At 51.5% G+C, this 19,706-nt stretch overlaps 1 protein-coding gene across 2 annotated transcripts in view; it reads right to left on the bottom strand.

The window, feature by feature from the left end:
* The window catches only part of MGAT5B (alpha-1,6-mannosylglycoprotein 6-beta-N-acetylglucosaminyltransferase B), a 65,070-nt gene that overhangs the window by 30,108 nt on the left and 15,256 nt on the right, over positions 1 to 19,706 (bottom strand). The window contains exons 4-8 of one of the 2 annotated variants that reach the window (XM_066237276.1): positions 7,378 to 7,493; positions 6,770 to 6,873; positions 5,682 to 5,852; positions 4,799 to 4,963; positions 3,927 to 4,096 (exon numbers count right to left, since the gene is read on the bottom strand). In XM_066237276.1, the coding sequence (XP_066093373.1) occupies positions 3,927 to 4,096; positions 4,799 to 4,963; positions 5,682 to 5,852; positions 6,770 to 6,873; positions 7,378 to 7,493 (726 nt within the window). The remainder of the gene's footprint in view (positions 1 to 3,926; positions 4,097 to 4,798; positions 4,964 to 5,681; positions 5,853 to 6,769; positions 6,874 to 7,377; positions 7,494 to 19,706) is intronic. The other variant, XM_066237277.1, reaches the window with a different exon arrangement.

The raw sequence follows: 19,706 nt of genomic DNA, 5'->3' as shown, positions 1-19,706 counted from the left end.
AGGCCTCAGGAGTGGCCAGGGGGGGAGAAAGCACTCTGGCAGGTGAGGATTTGGGGTGAAGACTGAAAGAGGAGACACCTCAGCATGGGCTGAGAAGCAGAACACCTGAGTTAAACTCCTGCCTCTGAGGGAGACTTGTCAAATCCACCTGCTCTCACGGAAGGTGGTTCTCTAAGCATGATGCTGAACTGTCACAAGCCCAGGACAAGCCTTCCCACGCCCTGAGGAAGGGATAAAGGAAGGAAGCTTTCAGCTCTCTGGCCCCAGAAGATGCATGGTCAGAAGGGAGGGATCAAGCTGAATGCTGCTTGATAAATGTGAGTTCATCTAGCCTTGAGGGGAAGCGAGGTGTTGGCGATGCTGACCAGGGCTGCTCTATACCCCCCAAGGGACTTTGTGTGTGGCAGAGCGTGGGATGAGGGCTCTGGACATTCCCCACCTCAGGATTCTTCCACTGCACCTTGGGGTCTCGGGTGACCCAGGGTACAAGGGACCCAGATCCTTGATTGTCACCCTGCCTGAGGCAGGTCTGGCCCACAGCTGCCCACAGCCACTGGCTGTGCCATCTACAAGTCATCCAAGACTTCTTTGGCTGCCCACACACTGGGTCCCTTTTCCCCTTCCTCCTCCTCTCGCTCACTGCATCTGATGTTCCTGTAGGAATCTCTGAGGCCAGGGAAAGATGCCTCTTTTCATGATTTGCAAACGTTAGCTGCCCCTGCAACATTCTGCTCCACAGACAGTGCTGCCACTCTGTTCAGAGGGAGCTGGGCGTGGGCACAGCACAGTGAGCAGCACGGTGCGCTGGCGGGCGGCAAGTGGGCACACCTGGCTGGGAAGTGGCCTGCTCAGTGTGAACAGCTTGGCCTGACAACAAAATACCACTGGGGTGAGAGACAGAGTGAGTGACGCGTCGGCTCCCTCTTTCAGCACTGGATAGCTAGTCTGAAGGTTCAGCATCAGCTCTGGGGACAGCCCAGTTCCTTCCAGCTCAGGTGACTTGAAGCCTGAAGGGGCGGAGGTGCTATTCCAAGGTGGTACTTCAACCCCCTGAACCTGGGATTGGCTTCCTGACAGATGCTGCCACAACTGCGCAGCCCTCCCCAGCCCCTGTCACCATCCTCACTAACGTGTGGAACACCTACCGAAACAAGTGCATCAGCCTAAGCGAACGACTCTCGTGGTGTGGATTTCAAGCCACAGGAATAAAAACCTTCAAATCACCAAGTCATGTGGTGATCTCACAACAAGACCCAGTATCAGCCTCTTCCTGCCCCAGTTCGATATGGCTGGTCCTGGTACCTTCTGCTGACTGTGGTCACAAGTGACTAGCAGACAGCTGACCTAAGATTGCTGATGGCTCTGTCCCCATTGGCAGCCTCCTCTCTCCAACACTCCTGTGCTACAGAGCATCAGCTTCGTGGCAGGATGAAACGCTGATCAGAAAGAGAGAGGCACCTAGACCTACAGACTGTAAAGATAGTGGGCGGGGTCTGGAGAGGAATTGCATTTTAGCTTAAAAACCACCAGGGAGGAATGTAATGGGCTGATGACAAAAGTCAATTCGCAGGCCAACAACCAGAGTGTTCCTTAGTTATGCCGGGGGCAAAATTTGAGCACTCTCCTCCAATGAAATGGAAACCCACCAAGCACAAAATTCCTACCCATTAAAATTAAGGCCTTCTGTTCCTTGGGGGTGTGGACCACAAAGAAATTACCAAAACAATCCACAAATAATAAGATTCAACACACATAACTCACATAGAATATATCCATAATATATATATAAAAAGAAGTCCAACTCCATAAAGAAATGATAAACAACCCAGCAGAAATGTGGTCAAATAACATACAAGGGCATTTCTTCAAGAGGAAAGAAGACAGACAGACATATGACAGGATGTTGGGCCTCGTGAGTTGCCAGGGTGCTCAACCAGGGAGCCTCCTAACACCACGTGGGGGTGAGAACATGGCCCTGGAAGCCTACACACAGTGAATGAGTGCAATCACTCAGGAAACCACTGGCATTATCTCATAAAGCTGAATTTTCACATATCCTACCTCTCAACAGATGGTCACCTCAGTTTATACCCAAGAGAAACTCTGACTCAGGCATGAAAGGGCACCTGTACAAGAACGTCCACCACAGCATCACCCGGAGTAACTTGTAAAACCAGGACAAAACAGCCAGACAGGAAACAATGATCAATAATTATGGCATATCTGCACAGTGGAATGTCACATAATGAAAATGAATGAAAGGGAGCCACACAACAACATGATGACTCTTGGAAACATAATAACAGTTGAAGACACACCTGACCTGTGGTGGTGCAGTAAATAGAGCAACAACCTGGAATACCGGGGTCGCCGGTTCGAAGCCCTAGGTTTGCCCAGTCAAGGCACATACTAGAAGCAACTACTATGAGTTTGCTTCCTTTTCCTCTCCCCACCTCTCTCTCTCTCTCTCTCTCTCTCTCTCTCTCTCTCTCTAAAATCAATAAATAAAAAATCTTAGCCTGTCCAAGCAGGCGGTGGCACAGTGGATAGAGCATCAGACTGGGATGCGGAGGACCCAGGTTCGAAACCCTGAGGTTGCCGGCTTGAGCCCAGGCTTATCTGAGTCCAAGGTTGCTGGCTTGAGCAAGGGGTCACTCAGTCTAAGTTAGCCCCCTGGTCGAGGCACATATGAGAAAGCAATCAATGAACAACTAAGGTGTCACACAAAGCTCCCTTCCTGTCTGTCTTCCCTATCTGTTTCTTTCTCTATCTCTCTCTCTGTCACACACACACACAAAAAAAAAAATCTTTAAAAAAATTAACGGTGAAGCCTGACTTGTGGTGGCGCAGTGGATAAAGCGTCGACCTGGAAATGCTGAGGTCGCCGGTTCGAAACCCTGGGCTTGCCTGGTCAAGGCACATATGGGAGTTGATGCTTCCAGCTCCTCCCCCCTTCTCTCTCTCTCTGTCTCTCTCTCCTCTCCCTCTCTCTCCTTTCTATAAATGAATAAATAAAATAAAATGAATTAAAAAATATATTAGGACATTTAAAAAAAAAATTAACGGTGAAGACAGCAAGTCTCAGAGATGACATACAGTAGATGCCATTATTACAAAGCTCAAAACCAAATCAAAATACAACTAAACCATACATTGTGCATGGATATATGAGTATGTTAAAAATAATTTTTTTTTCCAAAAAAGTAAAGGAATGACAAACACAAAATCCAAACCACAGCTTTCCTCCAGGGGCAGCAGAGGGATGGGTACGAGGAGCCCCTAGATGAACAAGAGTCCTGGTAACACCCTCATCCTCAAGTCGGATAGTGGAATCATGGGGTGTCACTCTGTTCCCATGCCTGTGCCTCATGTGTCACATATATTTGTGTGTGTGTCAAATAATAAATACTAATAAATAAAGAAGAAAAACCCCACAGATCTAGTATATTTAGAAATGAACATATTCATGCCAACTCACGCACGTGCAGCTCCCGTCCCTCTGGTCACCAGTCTCCCATCCCCGGCAGCATCAGAGGGACTCTGGGGCAGGGCAGGCACCACCAGCCCGCTCACCCCTCCCCAGGTCTCACTGGCCTTGGGCCCCTGAGAGGCCCAAGAAGGAGCCCAGCGCTGGAAAAGAAACTCCCAGACACCAGGATGGCAGGCGGAAGGGACCCCATCTGTACATGACTCACTTTCATGGGCCAGTATTTGTCCGCCCTCAGCACAAACTCTAGGCACTCGCCAGCACAGAGATGGAGAATTCGACTGAAGAACTCAACGGTGTGATGAGCACAATGAAAATACACTTCCTTGGTGAATCCCTAATGGGAACAGGTGTCCCCATGGGAATGGAGGGGGTGGGTGGCTGACTGAACATGGGGCAGGAGTTCCTGGAGGATGGGTTCCCTTCCTCCAGCACTCACCTCTGCAGCTCCTTTAGGGACACCGTGATCCGCAGGCCATGGCCCAGGACGTAGAGAGCAGCCAGGATGTCCGCCCACTGTACCATCTCCCCCAGGGGCCCGCCCTTCAGCACCCTCGGGCTGAACACGTCTCCAGTCTCCTCCGTCAGGAAGCCAATATGGACAAGGATCTGGGGGTGGACACAGAGGGTCAGCACGAAAAAGCAACAGTACTCAGCCCTGCCACCCCAGAGACCCGGCCAGCAGCAGATGCTGTCTCCAAGCTGACCCTGGGCAGGCATGTTTGGGCACAGCAGGGACCCAGAGGCAGAGTGACCACCTGTGTACTGGGGACACAGGCGAACAAGATGGTCACACCCTGCCCTTGTAGTGCTTACATTCCAGATGGAAGAGGAGACAACAGTGAACACAGACAAGAGACAATTTCATGGTATGATAAGGATTCTGAAAGAAATAGACAGGGTGATGTCAGAGTCAGGTAAGTTAATTGGACAAGAGACAGAGGGATGGATGGATGGATGGAGGGATGGATGGATGGAGCAGTGAACCCTCCCCAAACAGGGAAGGTTCTTATTATTTTAATGATAATGAAGAAAATGCCTTCCAGAAAAATGCCCTGACATTTCTTCCCAACAAGAACAAGATGTCTATAGAATGGAGGACCTTTACGGGGTGGGGGTAGAAGCTTGTCCTTTCCCAAACCTGAAAATGCCAAGGGCCACAACATGCCTCTAATCTGACTTTGCCTCCCCTTACCCTTCTGACCAAATGCAAATAAAATAACAAACTCTTTCAAGGGCAGACCTAGTATTCACTTGGAACCCTGGGACCCTGTGCTCATTTCCTAAGTGCTCACAGAGAGGGTCAGGTACCTGCTTCTGGTCCCTCTGGATGCCCCCCAGCTTCTGTGCCAGGCGCTGCGTGGCCAGTGCCCACTGGGCCATGAGCCGCCTGGTCCGTTTCTTCATGAAGATTAGAGACTCCTTCCCGCTGCCCATCAGCTCCAGGAGGTGAGACAGGTTGCTCCGGAAAACCGCCTGGAGGAAAGCCCTTGATTCTCTCTCAGATACGCAGCTATCCCATCACCACCACCTGCAGCCCTGAGGACAGGGCTGGCACCCCCTGTGAGGCAGGGGCCAGCTCTAGCTTCTCTCACCCTTTCTAAGAAGCCCACTGGCTCCCACAGTGGGGCTCCCTGTTCTACCTCCTCAGCCAAGCTGGCCTATGCTGAGCCTCCAGAGGAGCTCAGCTGTGACAGTTCTCAGGGACATCTGGTGCAACCAGGGGTCTGAGGGCCAGGGAAGGTAGTGGTCAGGGCAGGGGCTCAAATGCCATAGAGGCCAGGCTGCATTCCAGTGGAGCCAGAGCAAATATGTCTTGAACTAGCTCAACTCTTTAGACTTCTGATCCATCGTTGGTTAAACACCATCACATAAGGGCTGCTGGGAGGCTCAAGTACAAACAAAGTATCTTGAGGAAGCCCTCAAGAGTGACAGCTATTATTGCTATTATTCTAGTCTGTTGAGGGGGTGTCTTCAGGGCCCCAGCCGCCCCTTATGGAGGCCTAGCTTTGCAGCATCCCCAGAAAGTAGGACCGATACTGTCAGGCTGGCTTCCCCCGGCCCCAGTAGGGTAGGCAGGTCCCAGCAGAGCTGTCTGGCCTCATTTTACCAGGGGTGAAGGGATGTCCCGCCTGCAGAGGCCAGATGACCCACCCACCAACCCCTCACTGGCCCACCCACCTCCCAGGTCTACCTGGACTTTGGGGAGGGGCTTGGGGATCATCTGGGTGGCCGTCTGGTTCCTCCAGGGCAGCGGGGGACAGAACCACTCAACCTCACTGAGGTAGATGAGGAAGGAACACTCGGTGCCATCTACCCCGAAGAACGCGTAGCAGGGGTCCGAGGTCCAGCGAGCACGCATCCACTGCAAAGAGGCCAGCCTGGGCCAGGGAGCCCCCGCCAGCCCACCCACATCCTCGGTGGTCCCCGCATGCATGACCGTGGGGATCCCGAGGTCCCCCAGGATGGGGCCTCTGGGGCCCACCCTAAAGATGCAGCAAGGAACAGAAGCAGGGAGAAGAGACTGAACCAGAAACACAGGACCCTGTCCTGGCTGCTGAGAACCTCGGGAAAGGCCAGGCTGGACCACCATCTTCCAGGTCCAGAAGGAGACAGACCCAAGGAAAATAAAGCCATGTCAGGACACAGTGGGAGGGACAGCAGCTCAAAGCCTGGCTGGGTTTGACTGAAGTCAAGGTCAGGAGTGACCTCCGAGGAGGCAAGGGCTTGGGCCAGGGCAGAGCCCACCCACAGTGATCCCACACAGTCAGAGGGAGGGGTCTGCCATGCTGTCGCCCCACCCTCTTAGGGAGCTCAGAACCAGGGAAGAGCTGGCTCTTATGGCCACACACTGGCCCCCAATGGATAGACTTCATTTAGCCATAGGTCCCAGGAGGTGGGGCCCAAGGGGCTCTCAGTCCAGCTGGTTGGACCACGAGGGATGAAGGGAGAGACTAAGTCCACTACTTGTCTGAATTCAATGGAAGTTAGGCTGCTGGCGGTAGCATGCATCTGTTTAGCAGCTTGTTTGCTATAAAAAAGTACTGAAACATGGCCCGTCGGGGGGATTATGGGTTGGTGGGCCAGGCAGACGACCCAGGCAGAAAAGCAGTTTCCCTGAGGTTGGCCTCCACCAGCTAGTGCCAGGGTCCAGCTCAGGGGCCTGGGCAGTGAGGCCTTAGCTAGCAGGTGGCCCTGTCAGCAGCAAAAGCCCAGAGCTTGTCTGGGGCACAGTCCCCATGGAGCCCGCCCTTCTTGGGCACCCTCAGCCCCAGGCCTCACCTCCACCTTCCCTGAGCAGTCAGGGAACTTGGGGTCACTGGGAGCCTCACACTGGTCCCGCCGGCCTTCAGACACTAGGGAGAGAAGGTCATCTCGCTGAGGACCTGGTCCAGGACATAGCCCAGCAGAGAGAGATGTGAGGAGTAGTTAGTCTGAAATGGGAGGCAGAGGGCTGGAGCTCGCTGTCAGCCTGAGTTTTCTTACCTGAAAGGCCACCTGCCAGGGGTCCCCAGGCCAGGGCTGCCTGTCTGCCACCACTACTGCCCTCCATAGGAGGTTGGTTCACACTCACTGAGGAGTTGGCTTGAAGAGCTATGGACCGGCAGCTTGGAAGAGCAGACCTCATGCACCCATCCAAATGTGCCCCCACCTTTTTCATAAGGCAGACTGTTGCTCCCACACCAAGGGGAACAGAGGAGGGCGCCTGAGTCTCCAGAGAGCCCCGCTGTCCTCAGCCCCCCCCCCCCTGCCCCGTGCCAGGTGAGGGTAGACCCCTAGTCACCCTGCTGAGACCTAGGGAGCTACTGTGGGAGAAGTCGAGGGCCCCACCCCAGATGTCCCACCCAGTGCAATGGACCCTGGGGATCGAGGGGTGCCCTGGCCCCCACCATGGCTGTGCAGGAGCAGGCTGTGGTGCAAGATCTGGTCCACCTTCACAGCGATGTCTGAGACGTTCTGTGCGATAGCCTGGATCCGCTCCAAGAGGCTGGCTCCAGGGGGCAACCTGAGTGCGAGAAATCAGGGCTGAGCGGGGAGCCTGCCCTGGTGGCCTTCCCAGGGACCTGAGCCAGCAAGCAAAGCAGGAAGACTGCAAAGTTCCCCAGCATCCACCACTGCCACCCTGCAATGGACAGCAAAACCGTGACAGATAAAGCCCAGCCAAGAAATGAAGCCGCCTGCCTGCCCCAAGCCCGGGCTGGAGGGGCTAACTGCCCAGTGCACAGACATTACACCGCATGCAAAGCCCCGTGGGCATGAGCCAGCATGTCTGCATGTGTGTCAGAGGGCAGCGCCTGAGGCTGAAGCAGCCTGAGAATCTCCACTCAGGAACCAGAACGGGTCCAGTCCAGGGACCTCCAGGTCACAGGCCCTATTCCCAGGCACAACCAGCAGCCCCAAGTCTGTTTCTCTCTTTCCTCCCAGAAGGACCATATCATGCCAAAAATAAATTCTACCCATAGCAGCCTTGGGGACCTGCCAACCATTAAACCTTTAGTAAATTATTGTTGAGTTCTGAGAATGAATTCTTCCCAGGATCTTAAATGTATTTGCTGCCACAAACACCATGGCCCTCCACTCTCCCATCAATGCTTGCATGGTCTTTATTTGGGAGAGAATTTATTTCCTTGTGTTGATTACTACTGAACTCTGAGAAGTTTACCAGACACTGTATGCACTGTTTAAATCACGGCAAACACTCCTACCAAGATCCATCTCACTTGGCTGGTGTGCGGGTCTCCATGCAGGGAGGACTCCAGGGCCTCTCTCCAGGAAGTTGCTTGCTGTTCTGAGCACATTAATTCTATTTCCTTTGATTCTCACTTTGTCCCCTGGCTTTGCAGGCCCACTTTAAGCTCTGTTTATCCTTTACAAGAACTGGGCCTTTATCACCACGCATAATTGGAATTAGATGAAAGAGGATTTTCCCCCAACCTGGGCTCCTCTGGAAAACCCCCTTCCCACCTCTTCTGAGCTGGAGAGCTGCCCCACCAGGGAACGCTGGAAGTCCCAGATCAAGGCATGGGCAGGGTTGGCTCCTTAAGAAGGCTCCAAGGGAGAATCTGTCCCAGGCATCTGTCCGGGCTTCTGGGGAGGTAGGGGACAGCAGTCCAGGGAGGTCACTCTGGCTGTGTCACTCCAATCTCTCTGTCTCTGTCTTCACTTGGCTTCTTGTATCCATATTTCTTCTTCTTATAAGAACACCAGTCATTGGCTTAGGGTCCACCCCAAGCCAGTACGACCTCACCTTAACCTGATGACACCTGCAAAGATCCTGTTTCCAAATAAGAGCACACTCATATGTACTGTAGGTTCGGACCTCAACATATCTTTCTGGAAGACCCAGTTTGACCCACAATAGTCTTCCATGAGATTACAAATAAGAATGAGAAGAGATGTAAAGGACAAATGCTTCTTTTGCTTAAAAGATCTCAAGGCAGGAAGAAGTAAGATTACTTCTCCTCAGTCTTCAGATGCTGGCAGGAAGAGAATAGCCAGCTTGCCTTCAATGCATAGTGATACATGAGGAGATGAGCTGGGGGGCTGCCTCGCATGAGCTGTGTGACCCTGGGCAAGTCACTTGCCATCTCTGTACCTCAGTGTCTTTCTCTTTGAAGATGGAGAAGAGAACGGCACCAAGCAGCAGCACCTAGGTAAAGTCAGCCCTGTGTGTCTCAGCCATCACCACCGCGGCTGTGGTGTGGTTGGAGCTGCAGTGAAAGGAACGCGCACTGACCAGGGTTTCTCATCCTTCTGTCATCACTGCCCCCCACGGAGCCCTCTCAGACATCTTTCCCTTAGTCACTCTCCCCCCTTGAATGTCAACACCCTGGGCACCCATATGATCACCATCTACAGAATTGGGAAAAAATGGCTTTCATCCATCACAAAAAGTGAGTTCAGGTTCTCTCTTTGTCCCCTGCCCCCCCCCACTTCTCCCAACCTGTGCTCCTCTGGCTGAAGCCTAGGCTTCACTGGGGGTGAAGAATAGATGGGACACCCTTGACCTCTCAAGCCCTGGGGCAGTGACTCTCTACATTATTCTTAAGTTTACTGGGAAGACTGAGGGCCTCAGAGTCAGAGGCCCTGGATTCAAATCTTGACTCCACTGAACAGCTGTGTGACCTTGGGCAAGTGCCTGGACCTCTCTGAACTCAGGGGTTGGCTCCCATCAAAGCTGAACAATCTCAGCTGACTCACACAGAGCGGTTGGCAGGGTTAGACATGAGGCTGAATGCAAGATGATCCATAGCGAGTGGGATCACTTAAGCTGCTCTCACTCCCTACCTATATAGCAGTTACCCTGTCCTCAAGAGAAAGTGTCATGAATCTAACTACAGAGCCAAGCAATTCACTTTTGGGGGGAAGGCACTCGGCAATTTCCATACAACACACGTTTCTGAATAAAACATATTGCTGGCTCAGGCTTTAAATAGTGCAGACGGCATCTGTCCAATGTAACAAGTTCAACTTGTTCAAAACGGAGTTCTTGGTGTCACTAGGATTATACTAGCCTTAGCATTTGTACACATTTTCTATTTTCAAATAAAGCATGATTAGACGTCTCCAAAAGCTTCTTTTTCTTTTACTTTTTTAACATGACAATTAAAGTAGATGCTGTGAGACCTCAAACCACAGTACATCCCGGCCCAGAGGAAGCGCCATAAGGGAAACAAAGGCAAAGGGCATGATGGACTTGGGAGATGGCCTGCAGCTGCCTCCAGCTGGTGGGGCCCCAGAGACCCCAGAGCTGAGGGGCTGTCACCATGGGGTCAAGGTGGTGGTAGGGCTGACTTCTGCATCAGGCCTAGGAGGTGCTGTGCCAGGGCCCATGGGTTTTTGGGGATCCATGAAAATGTTTTAATTCCTTTAAAAAGTAGGTCAAAGAACTGTTTTACATGTCATATTAGCCAGAGGGTGAGGAGACAGCATTGCTCAAGATGAGATCATTCTTCTGCTGTATCTGAGTCTCGGAACTGCTGGGTTTCACTGGCACACTTGCTATGAGCCAGAGGACGGGGGTGCCTGCTTGCATTCAGAAAGGCCCGCGCTGGCTCGAGGACAGCACGGGGCACAGTGGGCACAGAGGCACAGGGCAGACCGGCCCTGCCAGGGAGGCAGCATGGAGCCCCAAGGGAGGCAGAACACTTGGCTCCCTCCCTCTGTCTGCCCTCCAGTCTCCCAGCACTGCCCTCTATTGGCAGAAGCAGTTGGAAGCCACTTTTCAAAGGAACCAGGACAAAGTTGCTGGAGCCATCCCAGTGGTGAGAAGCAGTGCAGGGGGGAGGGGTATGGCCCTCAGCAAATACACTAAGGACAGGGCCCAGCCCTTTCAGACCAAAGCAAAGGCTGGGACGCTCAGGCATACTCATGTGGCTGCCAGGCAGCAAGCTTTTGACAGAGTTTCTGTAAGAATTTAGTCAGAGACATAAAAATAAATACTTATGTAAACCATTAAACATATCACTGTTGCTTGGGAAAAAACAAAGATGTGCCCTGGTCAGATAGCTTGGTTGGTTAGAACACTATCCCAAAGCACAGAGACTGCTGATTCAATCCCCAGTCAGGGCACATACAGGAACAGATTGATGTTCCTGTCTCTCTCTCACCTTCCCTTCCTCTCTCCAAAATCAATAAAATAAATATTTTTTAAAAAAAGAAAGAAAAAAAGGATTTGATTCATCTAGGAAAAGCTAGTTTTGACCAAAATATAAATAGATAAAATAAATGTAATATTGATCTATTTGTCTTTCGACCAACACAGTCGTAAAATGATATAATTTTGCTGTTGGTTAAATTGTACCGCCCCTGCCACCCACCAATTTGTACGTTTCAGTCCTAACCCCCAGTACCTTCATATGTGACCTTATTTGAAAACAGGGCCATTTCAGAAATAGCGAAGTTACAGTGAGGTCACACTGGAGTAGGATGAGCCCCATTTCCAATATGACTGGTGTTCTTATAAATGGGGGGATTTGGATCCGAACAATCACACAGAGAGAGGGCCAGGGAAGACGAGTTATGCTGTCATGAGCCAAGCAACTACCAGCAGCCAGAAGAGCCTGGAACAGATCTTTCCCAAAAGCCTTCAAAGGGAGCATGGTCCTGCCACCACCCTCTCGACACCCTGACCTCAAACTTCTGGTCTCTAGACTATGGAACAGTATGTCCCTGTTGTCTCAACTCCTTAGAGTGGGGTGCTTTGTAAGAGCGGCTGAGGAAACTAATACAGTTTTGTTTTGTTTTGTTTTTTTCAGGGACAGAGAGAGAGTCAGAGAGAGGGATAGATAGGGACAGACAGACAGGAACGGAGAGAGATGAGAAGCATCAATCATTAGTTTTTTGTTGCGACACCTTAGTTGTTCATTGATTGCTTTCTCATACGTGCCTTGACTGTGGGGCTACAGCAGAGCGAGTGACCCCTTGCTCGTTGGGTCCAAGCTGGTGAGCTTTGCTCAAACCAGATGAGCCCGCGCTCAAGCTGGTGACCTCGGGGTCTCGAACCTGGGTCCCCTGCATCCCAGTCCGACACTCTATCCACTGCGCCACCGCCCTGCCCGGTCAGGCACAAAACAAATACAGTTTAAAATTTTTTCTAGCCTGACCAGGTGGTGGCACAGTGGATAGAGCGTCGGACTGGGATGCGGAAGGACCCAGGTTCGAGACCCTGAGGTCGCCAGCTTGAGCACGGGCTCATCTGGCTTGAGCAAAGAGCTCACCAGCTTAGACCCAAGGTCGCTGGCTCCAGCAGGGGGTTACTCGGTCTGCTGAAGGCCCGTGGTCAAGGCACATGTGAGAAAGCAATCAATGAACAACTAAGAAGTCGCAATGCGCAACGAGAAACTGATGATTGATGCTTCTCATCTCTCTCCGTTCCTGTCTGTCTGTCCCTGTCTATCTCTGCCTCTGTAAAAAAAAAAAAAAAATTTTTCTAGAGGGAGGGCCCCTGAAGTCCTGGTGCAGCTGGGGAGGCAGGGCTTTCCCAGACTTGTGAGGAAAGCAGGGAAAAGACATTCTGCGAATGATAATGATAATAAAACAGCCACATGGGGGGGCACTCCCTTGCCAAGCTCTTTATATGCACCATCTTTTTATTCTCCTGACATCATGATTCCTTTTAATGGCTCCATTGCACAGAGGAGGAGACCAAGGCACAGCCAGGCTGAGTTACTTGCTCAGGGTCACACATCCAGCCAGGCAGCCTGGCTCCTGCTGAAACGGCTGTTGCAGCGCAGAAGGGTGGATGTCAGAAGCTGCTCCTGGGGAAGGCCAAGCAACAGGCGGAATCCTTGTCCTCCTGCCTCCCAGACAGACCCCTCTAGACACACATGCAGAGTTTACAGCCCATACAAAGACCCAGTCCTGTGTCCTTGGAATGAGATGCAGCCTGGAGCCCCAGATGGAACACTGGGCTCAACCAATCAGAAAAGGCTGTCCTGGGACATAGCTGGACTGCATCAGGAAAACCCAATGCCTATCCCCTCCATCCTGGGCAGGTGGTGCCCATAAGCAGGTTGTGAGGCAGTGCAACTGGAAGGGGACTATGCCTACAGCTGGGCAAGGGACAGGACATCAGGACCAAGGCCATGATGAGCAAAAGACCACAGCCACAGCCTAACCAGGCAGTGGCGCAGTGGATAGAGCATTAGACTGGGACGCAGAGGACCCAGGGTTTTTTTTTTTTTTTTTTTTTTTTTTTTTTTTTTTTTTTTTTTTTTTTTTTGTGTGTGTGTGTGTGTGTGTGTGTGTGTGTGTGTGTTTTTCCGAAGTTGGAAACGGGGAGGTAGTCAGACTCCCGCATGCGCCTGACCGGGATCCACCCGGCACACCCACCAGGGGGCGATGCTCTGCCCATCTGGGGCATCGCTCTGTTGCAACCAGAGCCATTCTAGCACCTGAGGCAGAGGCCACAGAGCCATCCTCAGCGCCCGGGCCAACTTTGCTCCAATGGAGGCTTGGCTGCGGGAGGGGAAGAGAGAGACAGAGAGGAAGGAGAGGGGGAGGGATAGAGAAGCAGATGGGTGCTTCTCCTGTGTGCCCTGGCCAGGAATCGAACCTGGGACTCCTGCACGCCAGGCCGACGCTCTACCACTGAGCCAACTGGCCAGGGCCACGACCCAGGTTTGAAACCCTGAGGTTGCCAGCTTGAGCACGGGCTTACCAGCTTGAGCGCAGGGTCACTGGCTTGAGCGTGGTATCATAGACATGATCCAATAGTCGCTAGCTTGAGCCCAAAAGTCACTGGCTTGAAGCGCAAGGTCGCTGGCTTGAGCAAGGGGTCACTCGCTCTGCTGTAACCTTCAATTCATCAAGGCACACATGAGAAAGCAATCAATAAAAAACTAAGGTGCCGCAACAAAGAGTTGATGCTTCTCATTTCTCCCTTCCTGTCTGTCTGTCCTTATCTGTCCCTCTCTCTGACTCTTTCTCTGTCTCTGTCAAAAAAAAAAAAAAAAAAAAAAGACCACAGACCACAGGCCATCCCCAGTCTACAAAGTGACAACATGAGGGTGGACCCTCACTACTGTTTCTCCTGGGATAACAGCCAACACCCTCCTGGCAGGTAATAAAGGCAGAAAAAGTTCCGACACAAGTTTCCCTGGCAACATCCACCCTAACCCTGTAGAGCTTGTTACCAGGGTACAAACCTGGAATTCTGTCTGCCCAGACATGGGACGATGGGGACGATGCCCTCTACCTTGCCCCACCGCCATGCTCCCTCGTCTCCCTTCCACTAGCACAAATGACTGAGAGCCCTTCACTCTTCCTACTTGCGGCCTTCCTTCATTTCTTTCCCTTTTTATCTCTGGAACGTGTGTTTGAAAAGCAGAAGGTGGTTAACACAGATGAGCCTGAACTGGTGGGCTTCTGGGAGGGCGGCGTGAATGAAGACCCCCCGGGAATGGGGTAAGGGGCAGGCGAGGGCCTCAGAAAAGATGCCCCGGAAGTCCCACTGATATGTGCCTGCCTGGCGCCAGGCTCTGCTCTGGGCACCAAGACATGCAGGAGAGTCACAGGCAGGCCCACACAGCTGCTTTGAGGGGTCAATGATCTAACCCAGTGGACCGCAACCCCCGGGCCACAGACCGGTAGCGGTCTGTGGGCCACTTGGTACCGGTCTGCAGAGAAAGAATAAATAACTTACATTATTTCCGTTTTATTTATATTTAAGTCTTAACGTTGTTTTATTTTTAAAAAATGACCAGATTCCCTCTGTTACATCTGTCTAAGACTCACTCTTGACTCTTGTCTCGGTCACGTGATACATTTATCCGTCCCACTCTAAAGGCCGGTCTGTGAAAATATTTTCTGACATTAAACTGGTCCGTGGCCCCAAAAAAGGTTGGGGACCACTGGTCTAAAGCACTTAGCCTCACCTGTAGAGCTCAGCACGTGTATGGTGCCTGTTATTGCTATCACTTGCAGTAGGCACTCCAAGTTAGGTCTCACCCATTGTGGATAGGATGAAGCCCCCAATTAGATATGCCCCACACGAAATGGACCACATCTGAAAGTGGTGAGTCGCCCAAAACTGCTGACCCGCAGGTTTAGATGGGTCTGAGGCTAAGGAGAGGATTTTGGCCACTGCTGGGAGGTTGACCAAGAGACCAGTCCCATGATGTCCCCCTGCAGGTCCAGGACTGTGTGGGCCTGGTTCCTAGCTGAAGCAAGTCTGGCCCAGGCCTTTGCACTTAACCCTGTAGCAGGAAATTATTCCTGAGCCAGGCAGGGGGTACCTACAGGCCCCACCAGCTAAAGGTCACTGAGGGTCTCTGGCCCAACCTGTAAGCTATATGTGCCGGGCCGGGGCAGAACAGTCGAGCCAGCTGCATTAGCAGGAAGTTTGTAGGGTCAGCAGGGTTGACGCCAGCCTGGGGTCCCACCATCCCTCCCAGCTAGTCAGGGACCCACGAGAAATCATGGGACCTTTCTACCCCCCACCCCTCACAGTCATGAGGTTGCTCCAACTCTCAGTACGGCCGGGCTTGGTTCCCTCTGTCTCCATGACCTAGGCTAGTCCTCTCCCTGCCTGAGCAAAGTTCCTTCATCTGGGAATTACAGACCTGGACAGGACCCTCTCTCTTCCATAAAGGTGCCCACAGCAGCCCAAATCAGACTGAGACACAAGGGTCTGCCAACAGTGCTGGGCAGGGTGTGAGGGGGAAAGCAACGGCCTGGGATCTGCTGGCACCTCCTAAGGGGGCCACCGCAGCCCTGGCCCACGGGACAAGGGCTAACAGGTGCTCCCTGGGGAGCTCTCACCTGCCCTGCCTGGTGGAGCCAACCCCTCAGTGTGCCCAAACCCTTCATACTGCCCTCCTGGGGGCACTGTAGCCTGGAGAACCTGTCCAGGGTCAGGGAGAGCACTCCCAACTCCCAGGACCTCTGAGCTAGAGGTCCTGGCCCCGCCCCTTACTTTTAGGAGGGGAAATGGCCAGGCGCAGGTAAAACCAACCTCCCACTGTGCCAGCCCTTACTCTGTCCCACGCCATCTCAAAGTAGTAAATGTCCTCAGCATGTGAGACCTGGGCCTGAGTGTTTCTTCACACCTACTAAGTGCCAGAAATCCCACCATAACCATCACTTCTTACTGGCAAAGTAAAAGAAGGACAAGCCAGGCCCTGGTCAGCCATTCCCAACCGCGGGGGTCATCCTGGGGTGTTCTAAGTATCCATGGTATTTGAAGTTCTCCTGCCCGAGCATCCCTCACTTCACGCCCATACCACCAGCCCCTCTGCTCAGGCACAAGCAGCCTCCTGGACAGCCAGTTGGCCCCCAAAGCTGACCTGGTGTAGCCAGCATCTTGGCGCTGCCCCAGGTCCCCCTCAAAGAGGCAGCCAACACCACAGGCTGAACTCTAGCCACAGAGTACTCTGCTCCCAACCCAGGGCCAAGAGCCATGGGCCAGGACTGAGCAGGGAACTTGGGCTCCTGCCAGTGGCCAATGGCCACTTCTCTCCCAACAGTGGCTACAAGAGGTCCTCTGAGGCTCCAGCCCATCCTCCCAGCCCCTCGAGGCAATCACCAATTCCAGTCTGTGTTCTTCTGGCCCCCAGAAGAGCTCTCTAGAACACCTCGGGAAGGAGGTTTAATTTCAAGGTCCTCCCATGATTTATGAGGGTTGCATTCGATTAACCGGGTATCAATTTCGACACAGCTGGCCAGCATACTTTTATTATGAAACTGAGCACTTTCCTTTAAAAACAGAGACACCCGCACACAGGTGCCTGCAGACACATGTATCGAGAGACACAGCAATACAGCCATAAACGAATCCTCACAGGTGGGACATGTGTCCTCTGTGTCTGCCTCCCTCTCACACACTCCACACAGGACACGGGAACCACCACCACCCGAGGGTCCAGCCTTCCCTGTGGTTTTATTGCTCCTCTCTCAGCCCCTCTTCACACCCATCCAGAGCCCCCAATGTGTGTGGGGGGGCTCCAAACAGAGGACAGGGGATCTACCAGCTCCTCCCCAAGCAAAAGCAGAAGCAACATCTCTCTCCTACACCAAGAAGTACACATACACACATACAGACACACATATTTATGATAGCTAGGTAGGTAGGTAGATGATAAATGTCGTCCCAATATTGATAGAAACAGAGCTAAAGTTGGGCTGTGTGCGATTTCATCACTTGGAAAAGGGATCAGTGCCATTAATGGGGCAAAACCAGGTGTTGAAAACAGGCTGGGGGTAACAGAACACCCATTCCCAACCCCATGCCAGGACCCAGCTTTCTCCTGGAGGATGTTTTTAACATCCCATTGTGTATTTTATTTAAGACATATTGAGATCTTACTGCATATGCTTTGTATTGTGCCTCTTGTACTTAGATCATATGATAAGCACACTGCCATTCATTAAATTTTTTTTTATATATAAAGAGAGAGACAGAGAGTCAGAGAGAGGGATAGATAGGGACAGACAGACAGGAACAGAGAGAGATGAGAAGCATCAATCATCAGTTTTTTGTTGCGACACCTTAGTTGTTCATTGATTGCTTTCTCATATGTGCCTTGACTGTGGGCCTTCAGCAGACCGAGTAACCCCTTGCTGGAGCCAGCGACCTTGGGTCCAAGCTGGTGAGCTTTACTCAAACCAGATGAGCCCACGCTCAAGCTGGCGACCTTGGGGTCTCGAACCTGGGTCCTCTGCATCCCAGTCCGATGCTCTATCCACTGCGCCTGGTCAGGCTAAATAGTTGTTTTTGTTTTTTTGTGTGTGTGTGTTTTTTTACATAGGCAGAGATAGACAGGGTCAGACAGAAGGAAAGGAGAGAGAGATGAGAAGCATCAATCATTAGTTTTTCGTTGCGCGTTGCAACTTCTTAGTTGTTCATTCATTGCTTTCTCATATGTATATGTGCCTTGACCGTGGGCCTTCAGCAGACTGAGTAACCCCTTGCTCGAGCCAGCGACCTTGGGTCCAAGCTGGTGAGGTTTTGCTCGAACCAGATGAGCCCATACTCAAGCTGGCGACCTCGGGGTCTCGAACCTGGGTCCTCTGCATCCCAGTCCGACACTCTATCCACTGTGCCACCGCCTGGTCAGGCTAAATAGTTTTTTAAATATGATGTTGATGGTTACATTTCTTCCTATCATGGGTATCTGTACTATATTGACCCTCTTCCTGTTGTCTTCTTAATAGTAATGTAGAAGCAGATGTGTCTATTAGGTTGTACCTTCAATGATAAAAGTCTTAGAATTAAAACATATTTGCCAACTTGATAAGTTTGTTTCTTAAAAGTGGAATGTTTATAATTAGTGATGTTGAAATTTTCCCCATATTCTTCATTGTGTTGTGTTCTTTTGCCTCAAATTCTGCGTTTTGTGATATAAACACTGCCACCCTAACTTCCTTTGCATTGGTGTTTTCCAGACACATTTTCCTTTCCTTTTATGGGCAGTTTTGTGTCATTTGGTTTTAGGCCTGTCTTACACATGGCATATAACTGAATACTGAGACTCTGTGTATCTTTGTTAGGAAAGTTTAACCCATTCATATTTATTGTTACGTTTGATAGGTTTCCACCCTGGAGGACTGACCTCACCCAGCCACCATCCCTCCCCATCAGCCTGGTCTCCCTCCAGCGCTGGAGCCAGGCACACTCCCTTCACCACAAGGCTGTCCTGTGAGCAGCAAATCTCGGAGCTGGGACCAGTACAGGCTCTGAGAGAAATGAGGCGTGTCTTTTAAAATTGAGCCCAAAGTTGTCTTAACAAGCAAAGTGTCCCCTGCCCTGCCACCTACACACACACACACTCCCACGCAGACAGCCCCCCCCCCCCCCCCCGGGGAAGCTACCCTTCAGGCCAGGCTACTCTGACAGCACAGAGACAGCTGGGGACATCTAGAAGCATTTTTGAGTTTTAAATAAGGTTCTTTTTAAAAACAAATTTCTTAGGAGGAAAAAACCCTCCTCTCATTACCTATAGACAAGAATTTTGATGTATCTCCTTTCCGCTCTTCTCCGCAGTATTTTATTGTTACTGAGTTTTACATGCTGTGTAATTCAACTCTATTTATAATTACATAACTTCTCTTTTCACATTTTCCCTTTCCATCACGATGCCCGCATTTCCCCGTCAATGTACTCTCCGTAGCGACCCAAGCCCACTGGCAGAGGTGCCCTGTCTAACAGATCCCTCACTAGCAGGAACTGAAATTGTCACTCCATCTTTCTAACACTATAAAAAAGGACACAAGGACCACAGTGCCAAAGAACTGTTTCCGAAGCTAAGATTCTTTCTCTAGGACGGACCCCCAGGACGAAATGACCAGGACAAGGACAGAGGCGGATTAAGGTAGGTTGAGGCCCGGGCACAGAAGAAAATATTGGGCCCCTTAAAAAAAATAGAGGGAAAATAAAAATACATGTTAACCATATTTTTAAATAAATAAAATATATTTGTACTATTTATGTTAAAATTGCACATATGAAACCAAACTTGGTGTCATTAGAAAAAAGTGTGAAGTTGGGATTTTATGGGGCCCTTCAGAAGTCAGGGCCCAGGGCACGAGCCCAGTGCGCCTGCCGTTATAGCCACCTCTGGTCAAGGGTGTGACCGTGTTCACGACTCTGCACCAACAGCAGCTAGCACCCTGGGATTGAGATGCTCAGGGCCCCTGAGGCAGCACAGCAACAACCTGGGGAGGGTGAGCAAGAGCCGCCTGCCAGCCCAGGACATACCCACAGCTTCTGTCTCTCAAA

Source organism: Saccopteryx bilineata, chromosome 6, assembly GCF_036850765.1.
Source record: "Saccopteryx bilineata isolate mSacBil1 chromosome 6, mSacBil1_pri_phased_curated, whole genome shotgun sequence".
NCBI classification, from domain to species: domain Eukaryota; kingdom Metazoa; phylum Chordata; class Mammalia; order Chiroptera; family Emballonuridae; genus Saccopteryx; species Saccopteryx bilineata.
This window is presented reverse-complemented; position numbering and strand designations above follow the sequence as displayed.